General features: G+C 41.6%; 1 protein-coding gene across 1 annotated transcript in view; it reads right to left on the minus strand.

Moving 5' to 3' along the window:
- celf5a (cugbp, Elav-like family member 5a) overlaps window positions 1-23,145 on the minus strand; it is a 283,398-nt gene that overhangs the window by 122,523 nt on the left and 137,730 nt on the right. Inside the window, exon 3 of the mRNA XM_063013153.1 lies at window positions 3,388-3,436. Within this exon, the coding sequence (XP_062869223.1) occupies window positions 3,388-3,436 (49 nt within the window). The remainder of the gene's footprint in view (window positions 1-3,387; window positions 3,437-23,145) is intronic.

Raw genomic sequence — 23,145 nt, forward strand, 5'->3', positions numbered from 1 at the left:
TATCTGTTTCTAAGTACAAAAGTCTTGTACTGTGAGAACGTCCTATTAGCACTTTAAACCAGCCTGTACTTCCACCGACCCCATAATAGCAGCAGAAGAATCTCCAGACCAGGACTGAGGATTGTTAGAAATCCCACCAAACCATTAGAGTCAGCTTGATGTTGGATTGCTCCTGAGGTTCTACTCTGGTCTGTTTCTTGATGATGTGTAACTATTGGGTCTGGCCTAAGCATGCTCTCCATCTCGAGGAGAATCACCAGGAGTCAGGTAATAAGGGAGCCTGAGGATGGCCAACGGGAGCCTGGGGAGTGCTAAAACCAGCCGCTCACTGGGAAGTCCAAAGACAGCTGAGCGTTGTGGTTAATGCGAACACACACCTCCACAATGGCAAAATCAATGAAGCTTTATGGGGCATCAATCTTTACACAGCAGGGCCTGCCTGTCTTCTACTGGGATGGACCATTTGGGGGGGTCAGGCAAACCAAATTGGGAGGTTTTTTTAGAAGGTTGTGGAAAGGTACAACACAGTAGGATAGACTTTGTTCTTCAAATTATTTTGTTAAAGGTGCATTTTATCAAAATTACAATTATAGCATTTATCCAAAGTAACTCACGATCATGACCAAACACAATCTGAGCAATTCAGTTAAGAGTTAAGAGAGCTGCTCAGGGGCCCAACAGTGACAATGTGCCAGTGGTGGGGCTTAAACTAATAATTCTAATTATTACTACACAACCTTAACCACTGAGCTCCAGCTTCTCAATCTTACAATAACCAGACTGTCAAATCACCAGGTGATCAATTCAATCTTTCATTCTATAATATTTTTAGGTAGAAATTTAATTCTAAAAGAATTTATACAATTTATGGGTCATATATAACATATCATATGTAATAAAGTGAAAGGGAAATTTTTTTTATTTAACATTTTAATCATGATATTTAGGCATGGAAAATGTGTTATTAAAAATATCTTATCATGGAATGCTTTTTAAAATTGGCTGTGTTAGTGTGTGTTGTGCTGGTATGAGTGGATCAGACACAGCAGCACTGCTGGAGTTTTAAAATGCTGTGTCCACTCACTGTCCACTCTATTACACACTCCTACCTAGTTGATTCACCTTGTAGATGTAAAGTCAGAGACGATCGTTCATCTGTTGCTGCTGTTTGAGTTGATCATCTTCTAGATCTTCATCAGTGGTCACAGGACGCTGCCCACGGGGTGCTGTTGGCTGGATATTTTTGGTTGGTGGACTATTCTCAGTCCAGCAGTGACAGTGAGGTGTTTAAAAACTCCATCAGCGCTGCTGTGTCTGATCCACTCATACCAGCACAACACACACTAACACACCACCACCATGTCAGTGTCACTGCAGTGCTGAGAATGATCCACCACCTAAATAATACCTGCTCTGTGGTGGTCCTGTGGGGGTCCTAACCATTGAAATTGTAATTGTAGAACTACAAAGAGCTTCTATCTGGTAAGTGGAGCTAATAAAATGGGCAGTGAGTGTAGAAACAAGACGTGGTTTTAATGTTATGGCTGATCGGTGTATAAACACTATTATACAGTATGTACATATTATTAATATTTTTATTATTTTAATTATTATTATTTATTGTGAATAATAATAATATTACAGCAAAAACGATTTAAAAAGTATTAAAAGCATTAGTATTGTTATTATTATTATTATTATTTTAATTATTATTTTAATTATTAATATTATTGTTGATGTTTTTATTATTATTATTATTATTATTATTTTAATAATTAATAGTATTGTTGAAGTTTTTATTATTATTATTATTATTATTAATGATAATAATAATAATAATAATTTTGTATTGCAATATATTTTTTTAAATAATAAAAATATACACCGAAACTTGAGTTTATTCTTTTTTTATTTGGGTTTTCCATTGGTGGTAAAACATGTTACTTGTGCTAAATTCCCAGATAAATAAAGTCACAGGTAAATAAGAAAGTTGGTAGGAACGACTGCTGTACGTATGAATTCACTCTGCCTCCTGAAGTAAAGTGTCTGTTTAGTTCAGTTCAGTTGTTCAGGGAGTGACATGGCAGCATATGTACAGTCGCTACTATAACAGAACCATATCAGTACCAGCAGACACATTTCTAGCCTCGATATTCTCCGTCAAATCACACCCACTTAATAAATCCACCACTGCATGACACCCAGACATCATCAATAAATCTTCACAATAAAAACCCAAATGAGTTTAAAGCAGAGTGAGTAAATGCATGAGTAAATTAAGGGCCTTGGCACACACTTCACTATATAATTGATTGTTTGGCAAGCTGAGCATCCTCCTCCACTCGACTCCCACTTCCCAGTAGCATTTACACCTCTTGTTTACAATATACCCCTTCGCTTGACCAGACATCTAGTTGGGAGCTTGAGGCCCAGGGCTTCCGTCCCAATATCCCAGCTAATTACTTTTTAATTTACAGTGTGCTGCTAATAGGCTTGGCAGGGGGAGGAAGGTTAGACAGGGAGCAGAAGCCCCTTCCTTTGCTTTCGGTGCTACCGCTGCCTCTTTAATTAAAATGAATACTCTGGGCATCCGTCAGACCGGCACAGTGGGTGAGGGAGTGAGGTAAAGTAAGTAAGTGAGTGAGTGAGTGAGTGAGTAAAAGTAAGTGAGTTGAAGTGAGTGAGTGAGTAAAAGTAACTGAGTTAAAGTGAGTGACTAAAACTAAGTGAAAGAGTAAAACTGAGTGAGTAAAACTTAGTGAGTTAAAGTAAGTGAGTGAGTCAGTAAGTTAAAGTGAGTGAGGGAGTAAAAGTGAGTGAGTGAGTTAAAGTGGGTAAGTGAATGAGTCACTGAGTTAAAGTGAGTGAGTCACTGTTACAGTGAGTGAGTGAATGAGTTAGTGCGTGAGTCAGTGAATAAGTGAGTGAGTTAAAGTAAGGTAAAGTGAGTGAGTGAGTTAAATTAAGTGAGTGGGTTAAACTGAGCGAGTGAGTTAGTGACTAAAACTAAGTGAGTGAGTGAGTTAGTGACTAAAACTGAGTGAGTGAGTGAGTATAACCGAGTGAGTGAGTGAGTGAGTAAGTGAGTGAGTGAATAAGTGAGTTAAAGTCAGTGAGTGAGTTAAAGTGGGTGAGTGAGTGAGTCACTGAGTTAAAGTGAGTGAGTCATTGAGTGAGTTAAAGTGAGTGAGGGAGTGAGTGAGTTAGTAAAAGTGAGTGAGTGAGTTAAAGTAAGTGAATGAGTTAGTAAAAGTCATTTAGTAAGTGAGTGAGTGAGTGAGTTAAAGTCAGTGAGTGAATGAAAAGGATCCATAAGAGATAAAAAACAATTCAGGGAGAGTACTATAAAGCCAAGCGGGGGGTAATAAGTGGTAAGAAGACACGCACCTCCGCGGCTCTCGCTGTCGGCCGGCTTCACCTGGATGGGACGAGTCATCTGTGAACAGAAAACAAAACTAGATTTAGTTCACGCACTACTGACGTGATACACGAACAAATACCAAGAACTGATCAAACCTGCCACACACCGAACATCAGTGTATGTGTTCGGTTTAACAATCGAGGAGAACATGGACAAAAGTATATGGACGGCCCTTATTATCTGTGGATCTGGATATTCCTGTTGTGGCTGAAACACATGAATTTAATAATTTAAAAGGGCCATCACAGTACTTGTAGTGAAAAGTCAGTGGTTATTGGTGTGCTATCTTGGTTATACTTCAGAGAACTGAGGAAACATTGGTCCACTCTCCAAATTGCAAAGTTTTCTCTGTTTCTACAGCTCTGTGTGCTCAGGTGTAGCGATGTAGCATTAATAGTGAGGCTCAAGTGAAATGCAACAACAATAAAAGTGGAGGCTGTCTCAGGACAGAGGGAAATCGATGCGACCCCATCGATCGGCGGCCCTTAGGCTGCGCAGAGTGTCTGGCAGCAGAAAAATCTGTGGTTAGGAGGCTCACAGTAATCCACTAGAACCTGATAAGAATGGCATTTGTTGGATTAGGTACCTCTGGTCCCTACAGTCTTTGTGTCCTGTATCCCTCCTTCTAGAATTTCTATAGCCTGAGCTCTGTTTTCATTATTCTCGTTAAGCTCGACTAGTTTTCAATACTAGTTTCTTATTCTGAGAAAACTAAGTAAGAAGCCTTTCTAATCTTTCTAGTCTTTATATAATCTCCTATACATGATTACATACACTCCTCGCACGGTTCTGACATTTTCCTTCTGAAATTATTAAATTAATCATATAATTACAATCAATGACAAATATTTGTGCTTTTGTTCTTCTAAAGCAGGAAAGGAGCGTTGTACAAAAAAAAACCCTCAAAAAAAGTAGAAGAAATAATTCAGAGAAATTGAAAGCAATACACTGTGTTTATGGATGATCAAAATGAACTTTTCAGCAATTCATAAAAAAAAATTAAGTATCATTTACAAAAGTTTACATTATAAACCTGGGATCTATTTGAACCCAGCAAAATTTGGGGCTGATTTTAATTCTAATCTGAATCCGTTCAGATTAATAAGTAATAGAAATAATAATAATAAAAAAAGCTACAATATGTAACATAGAATTCAACAAGAAGTTATTTATTTACTTTCATTTATTTATATGCATTTTCTCCCCATTTTCCTCCCGATTTAGCACACTCAATATGTGTTCCGCTGCTGAGGGATACCCGATTGCATTCGAGGAGAGCACGTCGCTGTAAACGCCTCTTCCAACACGTGCACAGCCCTCCTCTTCTCGCCCCTGCATTCTGCACAGGCGTCTCTTCCCGCAATCAGGGTCCTTACACAGCGTATGAAGACCCACCCACACATAGTCCGGATCCCACCCTGCAGATACGGTGGCCAATTAGTATCTTCTGCAGGCACTGCCAATTATGCTGGCCAGATGGTGTCCAGCCGACTGGTGGCAACACCGAGTTTCTGTTGTGATATTTTAATACAATCATTTGAAGAAGGTTAAGTGATACTGCATTAAATCAAAGTCGCTGCACTGCTTCAGTAATAAACTGTGCCAATGTGAAGCAGGTTGAAGTTTAACAGAGCAGTTGTGCTTGTGTCACTAAGGTGTATTCACAGGTCAAACCAATACACACCGCTGCTAATATTTTCTACCCCATATTTTTTATGATTGGAAGAACTCTAGGCAACTATAAACAGTCATTTAAAATAATTCACAGAACTCAATGTTTATAGATTTGAAACATTAACATAAAAAGAAAGAAGCAGCCGTGCAGCGTTTACAGTAATCCCACATTGATTCAGGAGCTCTTAATCGATCCGTAACAAATTGCAACACAATTCAGTCTGCAACAGTCTGAATCCTGATGAAGAACCAAGATTTGTAGACTTGTTCCTAACAGCCTCCTCAGCCATCTGAAACCTTTTTTTATTACTGCGGCAGCATCGCTCCCACTCACATTCAGACTTAGAAAAATGCCCCTAAATGCCCCTGCAAAAATGTTTCATAGAGCTCCGAATCAACATTTCTTTCCTTCTTTCTCCGACAGATTTTCTTTTACTGTTCAACTCTGGAGGCGAGCTAAAAAGGTCAGTTTTAAAGACAGGCCGCCGCTATAAAAGCATGACTTGTTCAAGGAGAAACACCATAATGGGATTTTAAAACAGCTTAATAACATGCTGATATATGGGGGGAAAGAGCCAGGCCGGATTCATTAAGTGCTAAACATATCCATTTTCACCTTGAGGACTTGAATAACCTCCCTCGCAGGATTCATTCCATAAATTTATCTATCGTAAATAATAACTGGCTGGGTCTAAGTCCACACCGGGAAGTAGGGAGATTGTATGGAGATGGTTTCTGGCATCTTTCCACATGTGGAAAAACATTTCATTGTACAGTACATGTGTAGATGTATATATATAACAAATAAAGCCATTTTATTCTAGTCTAACTCAGATAACAGACATGTGGTATGAACTCCACAAGGTGTTGGAAACATTCCTTTGACATCTTTATTGCTATATTTGGATTGGTTGGGCTCTACTGCTCATTTCTAAATCAATGCTCATGTATATAAAAGTATAAATATTTTCATTGCAGGATAATAGCTTTTGCAGAACAATTAAATGCATAAATATTTAAGAATATAAACAGTTGTGGTATTTTTAATCAAAATGTATATTCATACTCTGAAATTCAATAAAAACAATATTAATATTATTATTATCATTAATAATAATAATAGTAGTAGTAGTAATAGTAATAATAATAATAATAAAAGTTGTAGTAATAATAATAATAATAATAGTAGTAATAATAATATTAATAATAATAACAACAGTAATAATAATAATAATAATAATAATAGTTGTAGTAATAATAATAACAACAGTAATAATAATATTAATAATAATAATAGTTGTAGTAGTAATATTAATAAAATTAATAATAATAATAACAGTAATAATAATATTAATAATAATAGTAGTAGTAGTAATAATAATATGAATAATAATAATAATAGTAGTAGTAGTAATAATAATATGAATAATAATAATAATAGTAGTAGTAGTAGTAATAATATTAATAATAATAGGTCCTGGGTTCAATTCCAGGTGAAGCAGTCCGAGTCCTCCCTGGTGTCTGCATAGGTTTCCTCCGGGTGCACCGGTTTCCTCCCACAGTCCAAAGACATGCAGTCAGGTTATGTGGAAATACCCCCCAAGTATTAGTGTATGTAAAAGTGTGTGAATGTGTGTGTGTGTTGAACTGGCAACTCGTCTGAGGTGTTTCCTGCATGTCGTCCAGTCAATCAGACCCAACACGATACTGACCAGGATGAAGCGATGGTAAAACAGACAAGGAATAAATGAATTAATAATAATAATATCATATTATTAATAAACTACATTTGGAGGTACTGTACTGTACTTCATACACCACAGTTTTTTTCTCTGATTTTCTTCACATCTGCACACAGCTCTGAGATGCTGCTGAAAAAAAAATCAACAATTTCAGAAATCGTTCCCATCTGACACAAATCGCTCCACATCAGACACAAACAGTTGGTGTTGGTAAAGTGCTTCTCATCTAAAAAATAGCTGCACTTCTAAATGCACAGCAATATGTATGCAGTAGTGCAAACACCATATGCTGTAATAGTCGCTACGCCTGTTTGTGCTCGACGACTGCATTTGCACATGAATCTCACACACATCGCTCTTCGGTTTATGGACGCACGCTGCAAACCAGTGATTGTCCGAGTCATAAAATGCTTCTGTAATGGGCTGTTTGCTCGCAATGGGAGCAATCGGTGTCTTCCTGTTCTGCGTATGTACAGAACTGATTACGTTTGGTTCATTCTCACCTCTGATGATGTGGATACAGATCTAGTGAACATGAGCTTTAATGTTAGTCATTTGGAATTACGCAATAATAGGCGTGAGTATTAAATATTTTAATACAACTAATTGATTAGTAAAATATTAGCTGGAAATTAGACGATATTTGTTTCACCAAGGTTAAAAAACAAATGTGCATCATTTAGCTACATCTGAGCATAAGCAGGTACATTTAGGAAAATTTTAACACATTTATACTTATTTTTCTATTTTATTTCTGCATTTTCTCCCATTTTCTCCCCAATTTAGCATAGTCAATTTGTCTTCCACTGCTGGGGGATCCCTGATTGCAGTCAAGATGGGTATATTGCTGTTCACGCCTCCTCTGACCCGCGTGCAGCCCTTTGCGGGACCCTTTTTCACCTATGCATTCTGCACAGGAGCCTCTCTATCTGTCAATCAGGGTCCTTACACAGCGTTTGAAGACCCCACCCACATAGTCCGGTCATCTCGCCCTAGCACAACCGTGTCTGTTGCAGACACTGCCAGTTATGCCCGCGAGATGGCACCCAGCCGACCGAGGAGTTCAGGATCTCTGCGCTGGTGTGCTAGTGGAATATCCCGCTGTGCCACCTAGGCGTATGTATTTTACTATACACATTTTACATTTTAAACAAAATACAACCTAGGAATTGAAGGAAAGGGGTTGGTGCTTGGTGGTAAAGTATGCCAGCCCACTACCACTGAGATCCAGGGTTACACATCAGTGCTATTGACAGAACTGGCTAATGTCCAAGTGGGTGGCTGAAACAGCCAAGCCTTTGGACGGGACAGTGGTAGCCTAGTGGCTTAAATTTTGGTCTGTCAATAAGATTGTGGATTCGAATCCCCGGCTTTGCCATGCAGCCACTGGGTGCTGGAGCCTATCCAAGCTCTCAATGGGCACAAGGCACACAGAAACAACCTGGACAGGGCGCCAGTCCATCGCAGGTCAAACACACACAAACACATTCACACTTTAACACACACACACACATCTAAGGGCAATTTTAGCATCTCCAGTTAACCTGACTGAGCTCCCGGGAAACCCACGTGGACACGAGGAGAACATGCAAACTCCACACAGAAAGGACCCGGACCACTCCACCTGGGAATCGAACCCAGGGCCTTCTTGCTGTGAGGCAACAGTGCCATCATGCCAGCTTTATAATAATCATGTTGTTGCAAATTTTACTCTGGATGCAACACTCTCACTCCCTCACTCACTTTCTTAACCGCTTATCCAATTAGGGTCACAGGGGGTGCTGAAGCCTATCCCAACTTTTCAATGGGTGCAAGGCACACAGTAACACCCTGGACAGGACGCCAGTCCATCGCAGGGTAGACACACATACGCACACCCATTCACCTATAGGGCAATTCAGTGTCTCCAATTAACCTGACTGTGGGAGGAAACCGGAGCTCCCGGAGGAAACCCACTCAGACACAGGGAGAACATGCAAACTCTGCACAGAAAGGACCCGGGCCGCCCCGCCTATGGATCGAAACCAGGACCTTCTTGCTGTGAGGCGACAGTGCTACCCACCGAGCCACCGTGCTGCCCTGTCCCTTTACAGTGTATTTCAAATTAAATATCAAGCAATGATATATTTAGATATTATTATTATTTATGTTTAAATATCCATCTACAAAATGATGAAATGGCTATTTCCACACACACACACACACACACACACTCACAAAACAAAGGCAAACATTTGATGAACTGGTGCTGTTGTCAAGGAAACAGTTTAGCGGCGGTCCTGAGAGATCTGGCTGTTCATAAACTGAGCTTTCTTTACTCATTTGATCAGGCGCAGACACTGAGGGGATCGCCTTCTGCTCCCTTTCTCCTCCAATAACAACATGTGTTCTAATTGTGATAGATTCGAACAGGACGCACTCAGAGCAGCAAACGCACGCCGGATGAAAACAGGGAACGGGGGGTAATGGGGAGTATAGGGGGGGGGGGGGGGGGGGGGGGGTAGAGACGGCGAGGAGGGCACACGTGTACTGAGAGAGATGCCTGCAAATGCCAGATAAGATTGCTTCAGAGTTGAGTGGCATTTCGTCAGACTCGACTCCACCCCTACGCACCCGTCCATATGCTGGCACAAACACACGCTCGCACCCCTCACAGAGCGCCTCCCACAGCAAAAGCACCGACGCCCCCGTGTTCGCCAAGCTGTTGTTTGAACTTGCTGGAACGATTCAAATCCCCCGAGTCTTTACTGTAGCTTCATTTGAATCGATTGCAATTTTGCCTGGGTGAAAAAAAAATGCCACCTGTTTTCTTCTATATATTTTATATTTGTTTTATATTGTGATTCTTTTATTTTGCTGGGACTGAATGATTACAGGCAGAAATGTAAGATCCCAAGATCATCTGTACAAACGATTGTCTTTAAGTGCCAAGTACATGGAACAGTGTTTTCTTTGTCAGGGTTCGAACTCTCACATTAGTCCAAATGTAACTATTTTTTTAAATTTATTTATTTTGTTGTTGTTGCAATTTTCCCAATTTTCCTCCCAAATTAGTCGTATCCAATTACCCAATTGCATTACACTTCCTCTCTACTAATGCTGATCACAATTGCTAATTGAGGAGAGTGAGACTGACACACGCCCCCTCCGACACGTGTGCAGTAGCTGACTGCATCTTTTTACTTACACGAGGCGAGTTCATATGCGGATCAGCTTTTGTGTACAGAGAGCCACACCCGGTCCACATAATCCCTCGACAAGTGCCATCAATCAGCCAGCAGAAGTCGTAATTGCATCAGTTATAAGGTCCCTATCCCGCTCCCACCCTGTATGAACAACAGGCCGATCGTTGTTTATGTAGGTGTCCAGCCCAGGCAGATGGCAGAGCCGAATTTCCAACCGATGAGTTCGAAATGTCAGCTCTGGTGTGCTAGCGTGTTTTACCGCTGTGCCACCTGAGCGGCCAAACTGAACTATTTAAAGAATAAAAAAAGTTATTTGGTCACAATTCCCATAAGAAAGCTCCATGTATACAATACTGTACCTACTCTCAACAGTGGTGATGTTATTATGCGCCACGGTTTTGCTGCTATTGGAACTGATGCATTACATAAATAAGATGGAAGACTAGAAAGGGAAGACTACCTTGACCACTGGATCTTAAACACAACTGGGTGTTCCAGCAGAACAGGAAACCCAACAAACACCTATAAACAGGTTTTGAACCCTACGTATTAAAATCTTTACAAAAATAAGCTTATACTCTATATAACCAAGTATTTGGACACCTGACCATAAGCTTGTTGGACAACCCATTTCAAAAACAAATGGTATTTAAACAGGAAAGGGCCTTCCCTAGACTTTGGCTGAACAGTTGGAAAAACTGTCCTTAATATAACAGATTTATTACACCTGTTAGCAACTGTTGTGACTGAAACACATAAATTGGATGTGGACTGTAGTTATTAATCAAATCTGTGCAAGAGAATTGACAAATTTAGCCAAGTAAGTAATAGACAGTAGTAGACTAGTGGCTAGAGCTTTGTGCTATCAATCGGAAGATTGTTGGTTTAAATCCAGGCTTTGCTATGCAGCCACTGTTGGACCCTGGAGCAAGGCCCTTAACCCTGTCTGTCCCAGGGGTGCAGTACAATGGCTGACCCTGTGCTCTGACCCCAGCTTCCAAACAAGCTGGGATATGCGGAAACAGAACTTCATTGTACTGAACACGTGTATATTTATATATGACATATAATGGGATACCTCTAAAAGATCTATCCAAGTAACTAACCGAGAGGAAAAGAGCTAATTGACTTATAATTATAATAAGTATTAGATGTATGTCATGTAAATTTACGTCATTCTACACTCGCTACAGAGAAGAAGGCTGTCCGAATTCTTATATACCTTAAAATGCTGCCTACTAAGGTGCCTTAATTCTAAGCGATAATGTGACTGAATTACGAGTTGCCTATATGCAGTAGGCAGCAAGACAGCTCACTAGTTTTTTTTTTTTCTTTTTAGACAGACCCCTACTGTCTGATCAAGGAGGCAGCATACAGTAGGAGTAGCATGGTTCTTCATATGCGCCGAGGCTCTGTGTAAGAATCCGGGCATGAACGGTATAAAGATACTTCTAGTAGCTTCATACATGTTGGAGGAGGAGTGTTCTTTTTGGCCAGCAAGGGTGTTTTGCAACATGCAATGGTTGACCGAGAGTCCTGGAAAATGAAGCACATCTAAGTTTAAATGAAGCATTTATTTCAATTCTAGTTCCACTAAAAGAACAGATGTGAAAACAATTGAAACCCCAAGACTGCTGTGACATGCGTGTTCCTTAGTGTACGTAAAGTTTAAACCTGAAGTGTGTACGAGCTTTCAGGAGATCCACAAAAACACTTTTCAATAACGTGAAGGTCCATTTGTGTTTTAAAAAAACAAATGCGAGTAATTACATTGTTTACTACATCAGCTTTTTGGAACTGAAGTCCTATTCAATATAGTAAACAGCTGTTCGGCGGAGCCATGTGGAACATTTATTTTCCACCGAGAGCCAGACTCTTCTGCTGTAGTAATATTTGATTACATACTGCCGGGCTCCAGTGGATATAGATTCAGAACAATCAGCATATTACAGGCTGCTGGGAGCAAATCTGGACCGCATCTGGTGGCTTCTATATATGACAAATGCGCAATAAATCAACTGTTGGTTTTGCAGCGCGGTGTGACCGCTCGTACGGAGAGCAGCCGGCACAGACAATATTAATGATTTTGTTTTATGAGTTGGACCACAGCCTTAGTTAAGGGCTAAAATGTGTGGAAAAGCTATTTTTCCTTCTTTATCCATGTGGGACTAGCAAAACTATTACACGCACGAAGCACACACACTCCTGGAAATCCTGGAAATGAAGACGTTTCAGTGGAGGTGGTTCGGCTTTCTTTGTCTCATGTTCAGTGCTAGTAGACGAGATGCTGAGAGGAATAAAACCAATTCGTCATATTTCACTTGATATATTAAGCTAACAAAACTGGCAGCTGTGTGTATTACTAGAACATGAATAATAACACTGTACTGAATTATGGTTCTTTAGATGTACAGCAGGTAGTGTAGGTACCGCCCAACTCCAGACTCCTGTTCAATCCTCACCACTGCTCACAGTCTGTAAGGAGCTTTCCAAATTCTCCTCGTGTCCGTGTGGGTGTTTGGGCTTCCTCCTGGCACTTGGTTTCCTCCCACCTCTTACTATTATTAAAAGAGGGTGTGTTGTTCAGGGTATTCAATCCAGCACCCAATGTTTTCTGGAAAGCCCAGACCCCCAGATGAGCCTGATCAGGATTTACTGGTTACTAATGATTTGATTTGATTTATTTATTAGGATTTTAACGTCATGTTTTACACACTTTGGTTACATTCATGACAGTACAGGTAGGAAACCCACGCAGACACGGGGAGAACATGCTACCCACCGAGCCCCCGTGCCATCCCAGCGCTGGGATTCTGAACTTCCCGAGCTTGAATCTGAGCTCTTCTACCGGTTGGATAGGGGGCCTCCTAGAGAGCACAATTGGCAGTGCCGGCAGCAGACGAAATTGGCCGCTAAAGTCTGCTGGGTGGGAAACAACGTACTTTAAAGGGGACGGGGTCTTCGGCGCTGTGTATGGACCCTGGTTAGTAGCTTGAGGTGCCTGAACAGGGGTGGAGGAATGCAGGGGTCAGTGTGTGACTCTCCATGCGCGAAACTATGTGCCTCATGTGCAAATCCACTGAAGTATGGGCCAACTGCGCATGCGTCAGAGGGTGTGTGTGTCAGGCAATTACATGATCTGGGTCTCCAGCAGTATATACACATATATACACACACAAAGTGTATACTAATCTGTACTATAGGTGTTGTATATGAAATAATGACTGAATCTACAGACCTGATAGGTGTTCCTCATAAAGTGCTCGATGAGGGTATATTCACATTGTATTTACATTAATGACAGAACTGTGCGAGTGCGTTTCAGTGCGAATGCTCGACGTTTGGCCGGTTGAAGCGTGAGATAACATCCCATGATCCGGTCATTAATAATCCACTGATCATTGATGACATTAGCAGGCCGGTGACTCCGCCCCCCCTCTGTTATTTCAAACAGGGGAATAAATGTTTTACTGAAGCGTCCCGGCTGTGATTATTAATTTTTCCAATTATTGATTTGAAAGTGTGCTGAGGGGCGACAGCCCAGAGCCTCGGCTCACCTAATAAATCTACTCCGCTAAATGAAGAAAGGATGAGAAGGGGGCAGGAGAGAGGGATGGTGCAGCACCGAGCTATTTCTCCTCCTCCGGCTCTGCTTAGATTTGATTTAATGGTGAACTCATTTGTTTTTCGGGATCGTCCTCGAGGAAAAACAATGACGGCTGTGGATGGAAAGAAAACAGATGAGACGGGAGGTGAAGAAAGCCGCCCATGAGCGCAATGTCTAAGTGCACAGAGTGTTTGGGTGTGTGTGTAACGTACAAATAAATCCTTTAGCATTAGCTAAAATAACCACTGAAATTGACCCCATTCAACATATTACCCTCAAACAAACCTCAGTTCAGGCCATAAAAAATATAAAACTACAGACACACTGCCTAGGTCAGGCCACCCCATGGTACATATTTTTTAAGAAAGTGGGTTGAATACTTTTTCTTGCCACTTTGTGTGTGCGTATGAATATGTGTGTGTGTGTGTGTGTGTGTGTAGAAGATCCAGCTGCGGTGTGGAGGCGCTGATAAGAGCTCGACTTGTCAAAGGCAGGATCCAACACTGAGAATTTCTTCAGATCCTCTCAGTGGAATATAAAACTAGAGACACACTGCCTAGGTCAGGCCGCTACACTAAACTTTGTCAAATGCGTAAAAGATTCACTCACTGGACTGGCTGCTAAAAGTGTGTGTGTGGGGGGTTAATAATTGTTCTTGCCACTGTGTGTGTGTGTGTGTGTGTGTGTAGAAGATCCAGCTGTGGTGTGGGGGCACTGATAAGAGCTCAGCTTGTCAAACACAGGATCCAACGCTGAGAATTCCTTCAGATCCTCTCAGTGGAGGACTCACTTAGCGCTGAAGCTCATGTACCGACTGCTGACACCGCTGACATCTGAATCTCGTCTTCTTCAAGCCGCTCACTCACCGTCCTCTCACCAAGCAACCCTGACAGCTACGTCGCGTTAGCACTTTGGCTTTTACGCCATTTTTTATAACTAGTAAAGGTCACCGTTCCTGATCAAAACAGTGTCCCAGGTTCTCATCATGTGACCTTTTCTGGGTTTCATCTAAAATGTTGTATAATAAGTGAGAAAATATAGCAGCTACCTGAGTACACGTAAAACACTCGAAGTTACCCGGTCACTACTCCGACACGACTGTTTTCTTGTAGAAAGCAGGCCAGACAGAAAGTCCAGTCCAGTCCACCTGACCATTAGCTAGTCGAACAACACATTGCAAAACAATGAGTATTAATATGGGGTGCCCTCCTTCCTCTTCCTCCATGTAGCTGTCACTACTTAAGATCACATGTCAGAAAACATTAGACAGGATTTTGGATTATCCGTCCGTCCGTCCATCCATCCCTCTATCTATATACTGTATATCTATATATCCATCCCTCTATCTATCTATACTGTATATCTATATATCCATCCCCCTCTCTCTCTCTCTCTCTCTCTCTCTCTCTCTCTCTCTCTCTATATATATATATATATATATATATATATATATATATATATATATATATATATATACACACATCCATCCATCTATCTATCTATCTATCTATCTATCTATCTATCTATCTATCTATCTATCTATCTATCTATCTATCTATCTATCTATCTAATCTAATCTATCTATCTATCTATCTATCTATCTATCTATCTATCTATACTGAATATCTATCTATATATCCATCCATCCATCCATCCGTCTATCTATATATACTGTACATCTATCCATATATCATCCATCTATATATATTGTATATCTATCTATATATCCATCCACCCATCCATGCAGTATAAAACCCAATCCTCAACCACTTCAAACTGAGACCATAAGCCACAGACATCTAAAAAAGGAAACAAAGGAAATAAATTCTGCATTTAACACATGAACTACGAGTAACTACCATCAGCCCAATGTTACTACATCCCTGACCGAGATATGTACAGGTGTTACAAAATAGACATTGCCATGCACATTTTGGGTGTGGTCCTAATGTTATTATTACTATTATAAATATAATCTCTATAGAGGTCTTTACCCCATCCTAGCACATCCTTCCTTACCAGACAAAATCAGAACCCCTACTCTCACCATCTGGTTCAGCGTTAAACACTGCTAAGAAGCATCTACTTAAAATAGTCCTAATAGTCCAAAAAAACTTCACTTGCAGTAAAGCTTTCTATCTAAAAATGCTGTAAGAGGTGCTGATTTGCCCCTCAGTGGTTGAAGGTCCACTGCCATTCCAATATCGTAACAGATTATAGTTTGCTCCGCTGGCCAATAGGAACCCGCCTCTGCTTCTCAGCCGATGACCCATAGTTCCCAAAGTACCTATGCCGAGTTGACAATTCCTTAATAGGTTACACACCTCCAGCAAGTCTCTGCTTCTTCAGTGAGATGATAGCCTATTAGCAATTTACCACGGCTTGCACTTTTTTCAGCCGGCCTCCAGCTGGGCCGACGCCTCATCCAGCTCTGAAAAAGTTCGTCCAGATGCAGGGACAGAGGAAAAAGAGGAAAAAGGGGAAAAGGGAAGTGGGGTGTACACAGACAGAGGGTTGTGGGTTCTAGTGGAAGGTAGAGTTAGAGAGAAGCAAGTAGAGAAACGTAGTGAATTAATATTTTCTAAGGTATGTAAAGCTGTCGTCTCTCTTTGATGTACACCAATCAGCCATAACATTTAAACCACCTCCTTGTTTCTACACTCACTGTCCATTTAATCAGCTCCACTTACCATATAGAAGCACTTTGTAGTTCTACAATTACTGACTGTAGTCCATATGTTTTTCTGCATGCTTTGTTAGCCCCCTTTCATGCTGTTCATAAATGGTCAGGACCCCCACAGGACCACTACAGAGCAGGTATTATTTGGGTGGTGGGTCATTCTCAGCACTGCAGTGACACTGACATGGTGGTGGCGTGTTAGGGTGTGTTGTGCTGGTATGCGTGGATCAGACACAGCAGCGCTGCTAGAGTTTTTAAACACCTCACTGTCACTGCTGGACTGAGAATAGTCCACCAACCAAAAACATCCAGCCAACAGTGCCCCATGGGCAGCGTCCTGTGACCACTGATGAAGGTCTAGAAGATGACCAACTCAAACAGCAGCAATAGATGAGCGATCGTCTCTAACTTTACATCTACAAGGTGGACCAACTAGGTAGGAGTGTCTAATAGAGTGGACAGTGACTGGACACGGTATTTAAAACTACAGCAGTGCTGCTGTGTCCGATCCACTCATACCAGCACAACACACACTAACACACCACCACCATGTTAGTGTTACTGCAGTGCTGAGAATGATCCACCACCTAAATAATACCTGCTCTGTGGTGGTCCTGACCATTGAAGAACAGTGTGAAAGCAGGCTAAAAAGCATGCAGAGAAACAGATGGACTACAGTCAGTAATTGTAGAACTACAAAGTGCTTCTATATGATAAGTGGAGCTAATAAAATGGACAGTGAGTGTAGAAACAAGGAGGTGGTTGTAATGTTATGGCTGATCAGTGTATTTGGGGAATTCTATCAGGACGTGCTTTATTATAAGCTGTGTTTGGTTTCTTTTACATGTTAGGGTGGTTTCATCACAGTCTATTCAGATCAGCAGTTTGAAATGTACAGCCCGCTCGCTGAGTGACGTGGTCCTGATATAGTCATCCCCATATGCCGCCTGCAGTCCTGCAGGACTGACAGATGCCCACCGCCCACGTTCAGGTCAGGACGTTTGCATTCATGCGTTTAGCCGAGGCTGAGCTGCACGCCGCACCTCTCGCTCTCTTTTGTGTAAATCAGGATCGACTGTGGACTTTGATGTCAGTGCCAGTACAGATAAATACGGGCGGATAGAGGGAAGAAGGATTGGAGCTCAGCGGGATGCACTCAGACTAAACTCCTGCCCTCGGTCCACTCAGCTCTCCCGCTTACTGCGGTTAATAACTGAATTACATTAATAAAGTCCAGGACCTTTCACAGTGACCTCAGATCCACAGAGGTCAAATCAAATCCTTACATTATTTACACCGGTGTTGCTTTTTTATTATAATAAATACTGTATTAGGTAGTACACACACAGATGCTAGTTTATCATCATGGTGATACCTGGAAACACTCATTCACTTATTAATCTATGCTTCTTTCTGGTCAGGGTCACAGTGAAACGCAGGCAGCACCTGGAAACACTAAATGCAAAGCAGGAATGCAGTACATTGCAAACTCACACGTTTATTCTCTGGATGACACCTAGTAGTAAACCATCTTTTGCCAGAGTACCTGGAGGAAACCCGTGCATACAGGAAGAACATGCAAAACTCCAAGTCAGTGGACAGGAATGAGAATTTCAAAGGCACAAAAAGCTGCATAAAAGAAAATAATAATTTAAAAAAACATCCAGTAAGCATCAGTTCTGTGAGTCTTTGTAATTACAGATCAGGGGTGAATAGCCAAATAGGTTTGAGCTGACAGCACAACTGGGGTAATGTAAATAACCACGCTTTATAATGTTGGGGTTCGTGTCAGAATGCATTTTCAGAACACATCAAACCTCATGGTGGACGAGCTACCACGGCAGACGACCACATTGGATTCCTCGTCCCAAGCTCGCTCACCGACAAGCCGTTCCTACCCTCTGAACTGCTTGGTTGTCGTAGGTAGCCTAGCGGTTAAGATACTAGACTAGTAATTGAAAGGTCGCTGATTCAGGCCCCGCCACTGCCAGGTTGCCACTGTTGGGCCCTTCAGCAAGGCCTCTAACATTTAATTCACTTAGACAATATAGCATCACAGTACTGTAAGTCGGCGGCACAGTGGCTAGGTGGGTAGCACTGTCGCCTCACAGCAAGAAGGTCCCGGATTCGATCCCCAGGTGAGGCAGTCAGGGTACTTTCTGTGCAGAGTTTGCATGTTCTCCCCGTGTCTGCGTGGGTTTCCTCCGGGGGCTCCGGTTTCCTCCCACAGTCCAAAAACATGCAGTCAGGTTAATCGGAGACACTGAATTGCTCTATAGGTGAATCGGTGTGTGTACGTGTGTGTGTGGCTCCACACAATGAATAAATAGGGTTAGGGTTAAGGAAGCTATTGAACTTGTTAGCCGTGTCTGTATGATTTGATGTGCTGTGATGGTATCACATGACTGGCTAATTGCATAAGCACATGAGTTTGTTTAGTGGAATTTATTTAACTGAATATTATATGTAAGAAATTTGGCATGTTTTCCTCATCCTTCAGGGTTTCCTCTGCAGAAGGTGGTTGCTCATATACGCTCCTGAGTTTGTGTGAGCGAGTGAATGCAGTAGGAATGAGTGAGTGGGAGTGTGATGCAGCGACCCTGATCAGATTAAAGCTATTACAATAAATAAATAAAACAGGCCAAGAGTCACGCTTGGCCCGTGAGGCGTCTGATGCCTGTGTCATTATACGGCTGACATATCGCACCTGGAAACAAATCAGATGCTCTATGATTGCAGATGCGCCCTGCATGATTAGGTGCTGCCACCTCTTCCTCATGCTTCTGTTCTTTCTGCCATTCTGACATGCCACTGGTTTACTGACAAGAAGTGACCAAACCGTTCTGTCACACACACACCGAGCTAAAAAACATTAAAAAAGAAAGCAGAGGGCCGCTCTGGTGGCGCAGCGGTAAAAACATGCGCTGGAACCAAAGCTGGGATCTCGAATACATCGTTTCGAATCTCAGCTCTGCCTGCCGGCTGGGCTGAGCAGCCACATTAAGCCGGTTAGGGTCTCTCTCTCATAACTAATGCAACTACGACCTCTGCTGGCTGATTGATGGTGCCTGCACAGAGATGAGACAAGAGTGCTGTCAGGGTGTGTCTCTCCGTACACAGTGCTGATCTGCACTGCATTCGTCAAAGTGTAGGTGATAAGATGCATACGGCATGCTGCCCACGTGTCGGAGGGGGTGTGGGTTAGCTTTGTTCTCCTCAATCAGAGCAGGGATCGGCATTGGTGGAGAAGAAGCATGATGCAATCAGGTTGATGCACTAAAAGGGAGATAAAGGGGAAAAAATGCATAAAAATAATTTTAAAAAAAAGAAAGAAAGCCGAGAGAGAATCTGAAAGAGAGACGGAGAGAAAGAGAAAAAGCTAGAGGAAGGGCGACGGGGTGGGAAGTAGCGAGGCAGTGAAAAAGAGGCTGAAGAAAAGTGATTTAGCCACCTAGTTCATCTTCATCTGTGCCCTGTCCCGAGAGCAGCTTCATGAAATAAGTCCTGCTGAAAATCAATGCGGGCTTTAAGAGGTGTAAAGGTGACCCGGGCTGCACAGGTGGCCTTTGTGGGCTGCTAAAATCCACACTTGTATTGCTAAGTAGAATTAATGGGGTGATCGATTAGCTGGCGGGCGAGAGGTGCACAGCTCGCCGAGCGGGGAGTCAGATTAAGGTGTGGGCTGCGGCGTGACTCCGAGAGAGGCCGGATTTTGTGCCGAGAACTTAAAGCGGCTGGAAAAAAAGAGTGCAGAAAGACTTTTAAATAGCTTGTGTGTGTGTGCGTGTGAGTGTGTGTGTGTGTGTGTGTGTGTGTGTGTGAGTGAGCTTTTCAGTCGTTCCTCCTCAGTTCTTTGTTATAAAAGAAAGCGAGCAGAGCTCCGTTCCCGTGATAATACTGTACTCAGCTGAATGCACCCAGAGACTGATAGGCTGCTTCAATACTTCAGCGTTTTCTTCTTCTTCTCTATCTGTTCAGCTCTATCACGTTCAATTTTCTAGGCGGAAATGTTGTGCAGTGTTGCTATAGCAACAGATCACGGTGGTGGTGCTGATAAAGGTAATGTTACCAATCAGAGGATGTGTAATTACATCCATGTTAAACCTTAGGAAAAAAAAACAAGTATATATTAACTTTATCTACACTTAGAGCATAAAACATGTACAGGACCAAATGTTTGAGACCACCAGATTTTTTCCTCAATTTTAATACATTGTCTTTCAATCCAAAAATCAAACCTCAGAACTCTCCAACAACGACTCGAAGACCACAAGAAGATCAAGAAGCCCAGAGTGTCATGATCTTTCCTTCACAGTCAACCATCCATCCCTCCATCCATTCATCCAACCGTCAATCCATCCATCCATCCATCTGTTCACCAAACTAAACCATCCATCCATTCATCCTTCTGTCCATCCATCCATCTGTTTACCAAACCATTCATCCATCCATCCTTCAGTCCATTCATCCATTGATTCATCCATCCATCAGCTATTTATTTACCTATTCATGTACATATGTGCCAAACTATTCATTTATCTACCCACTTCCCACTACCCACTTATCAACCCATCCATCTGTCCATACATCCATACATCAGTCCGTCCATCTGTTCATCCATCAATTAGCTGTTTGTTTACCTACTTATGCACATATCTGCAAAACCATCCATTTATCTACCCAATTATTGACCCATCCATCCATTCACCCATCCATCCATCCATCCATATATCCATATATCCATATATCCATCTATGCATCCATCCATCCATCCATCCATCTGTTCACCAAACCATCCATCCATCCTTATGTCCGTTCATCCATCCAGACACATTTCCTGTTAGAATAAGGTGACAGTTTGTGTTTTTTCCACTTTGGCGAATGCACCTCTTCTCTACTTCTCTATATCTTTATCAAACAGAGAACCAAGTAACCACACACACAGATGTGTAAGAGTAAGATGTAGCGAGGGACAGCGCTAGCTTAGTCAAGAGTAAAGCTGAACCTCACAATCCCTCCAGCTATAACCTAATCTTTCATATTTCAGAACGATTGCTCCCTTGCCAGGAATGAACAGTTGCTTTTGTCATTATGGGAAAACTTATATTAATCTGTAATTAATTTGTTGAAAATGTTGTTTTGCCTATGCTTACTTAAACTGTCATCTAATAATCGTTCTTCCCTTGATAATCAGGCCTTAAAAACTGTTTTTATTCTACTGACATCAATCCTTGTACTAAACCTGCAGAGCATGAATTCTTCTAAATGTTAGCAGTTCATAATTCTGTTCACAGGATGTGTGATAATAATTAATTATAATAAATAATCAATAATAATAATAAATAATAAATAATTATAATTAATATTAATATTTATTAGCAAAATTAATATTTGCTAAAGACTTGATTTGTAAATCCCCAACTCCACCATCCATCCATCCCTTTATCCATCCATTCAATCATCCATCCATCCCTTTATCCATCCATCCATCCATCCATCCCGTTAGCTGTCTACCCATGTACATACTGTATCTGCCTAACCAACCATTTATTTACCTACTTATTGACCCATCCATCCAACCATCCATCCATTCAACCATCCTTCCATCCCTTTATACATCCATTCAACCATCCATCCATCCATCCCTTTTCCATCTATCCATCCCTTTAGCTGTCTACCTATGTACATATCTGCCCATCCATCCATTCAACCATCCATCCATCCATTTAACCACACATCCATCCTTTCATCCAACCATCTATTCAACCATCTATTTATAAATCTGTCTATCCATCCATCCATTCATCCATCCATTTATCCATCTATCTGTCCATTTGTCAATTCATCCAGCCATCCATCCCATTAGCTGTCTACCCATGTACATATCTGCCTAACCAACCATTTATTTACCTACTTATTGACCCATCCAACCATTCAACCATCCATCCATCTGTCCATCCGTTCATCCGTCGGATCATTTCATTATCTGTTTATTTATCTACCCATGTACATATCTGCCAAACAATTCATTTATCTACCTACTTATTGACTTATTTATCCATCCATCCATCCATTTATCGATCCATTAATCAATCCATGCATCCAACCATTTGTCCATCTATCCATTCATCCATCCATCCCTTCATCCATCCATCCCATTATTCATATGTGCACCAAATCATCCATCCATCCATCCATCCATATACCAAATATGATCAAAATATTAAAACCATGTTATGCAATGCAGAACTTTTTTTCTTTTCTGTTCTCCTTTAAAACAGGAGCATTAAAGATAACGTTCACTATCTTCCCACGCATGTTGTGTTCACGAGTGCACTACTTAAACCACAAATCAAAAAGATTAAGTGCAGCATGACTGTGTGTAACCACGGTTAAGATTATTTAAATTACACTTGAATATGAAAGCTCTAGGAGGACCGGCGTGCTACAGTGGGAGGCTCAGGCGCTGAAGAATGCTCTTTAGATCCCGACAGTTAACAGATGACGGTCGGCGCACAGGAAAGCAATTTAATAATACTTTAGTGGGATTACTGGGCCGGGGCACATGCGGACGCCTTCACCTTTCCTCTGTCCTCTATCCGTATTTAAACAGCTTAGACAGCCGCAGCGGGTGTCAAGTTGCTGGGAGGAAAAAAAATCGGGGGAAAATATCAATAAATAAATAAACAAACATGACAAGTGGCCACTTAACCGCAGACTCCCCCACTGAAACCCGATGAGTCCCGTGTCTGTGCAAAACTTCAACAAATGCTAAGTGACACATTTAAATGGTTTCAGGTTGCGCATCCGGGGGTAATTCACTAAAAATACAAATG

Source organism: Trichomycterus rosablanca, chromosome 17 (genome assembly GCF_030014385.1).
Source record: "Trichomycterus rosablanca isolate fTriRos1 chromosome 17, fTriRos1.hap1, whole genome shotgun sequence".
Lineage (NCBI taxonomy): Eukaryota > Metazoa > Chordata > Actinopteri > Siluriformes > Trichomycteridae > Trichomycterus > Trichomycterus rosablanca.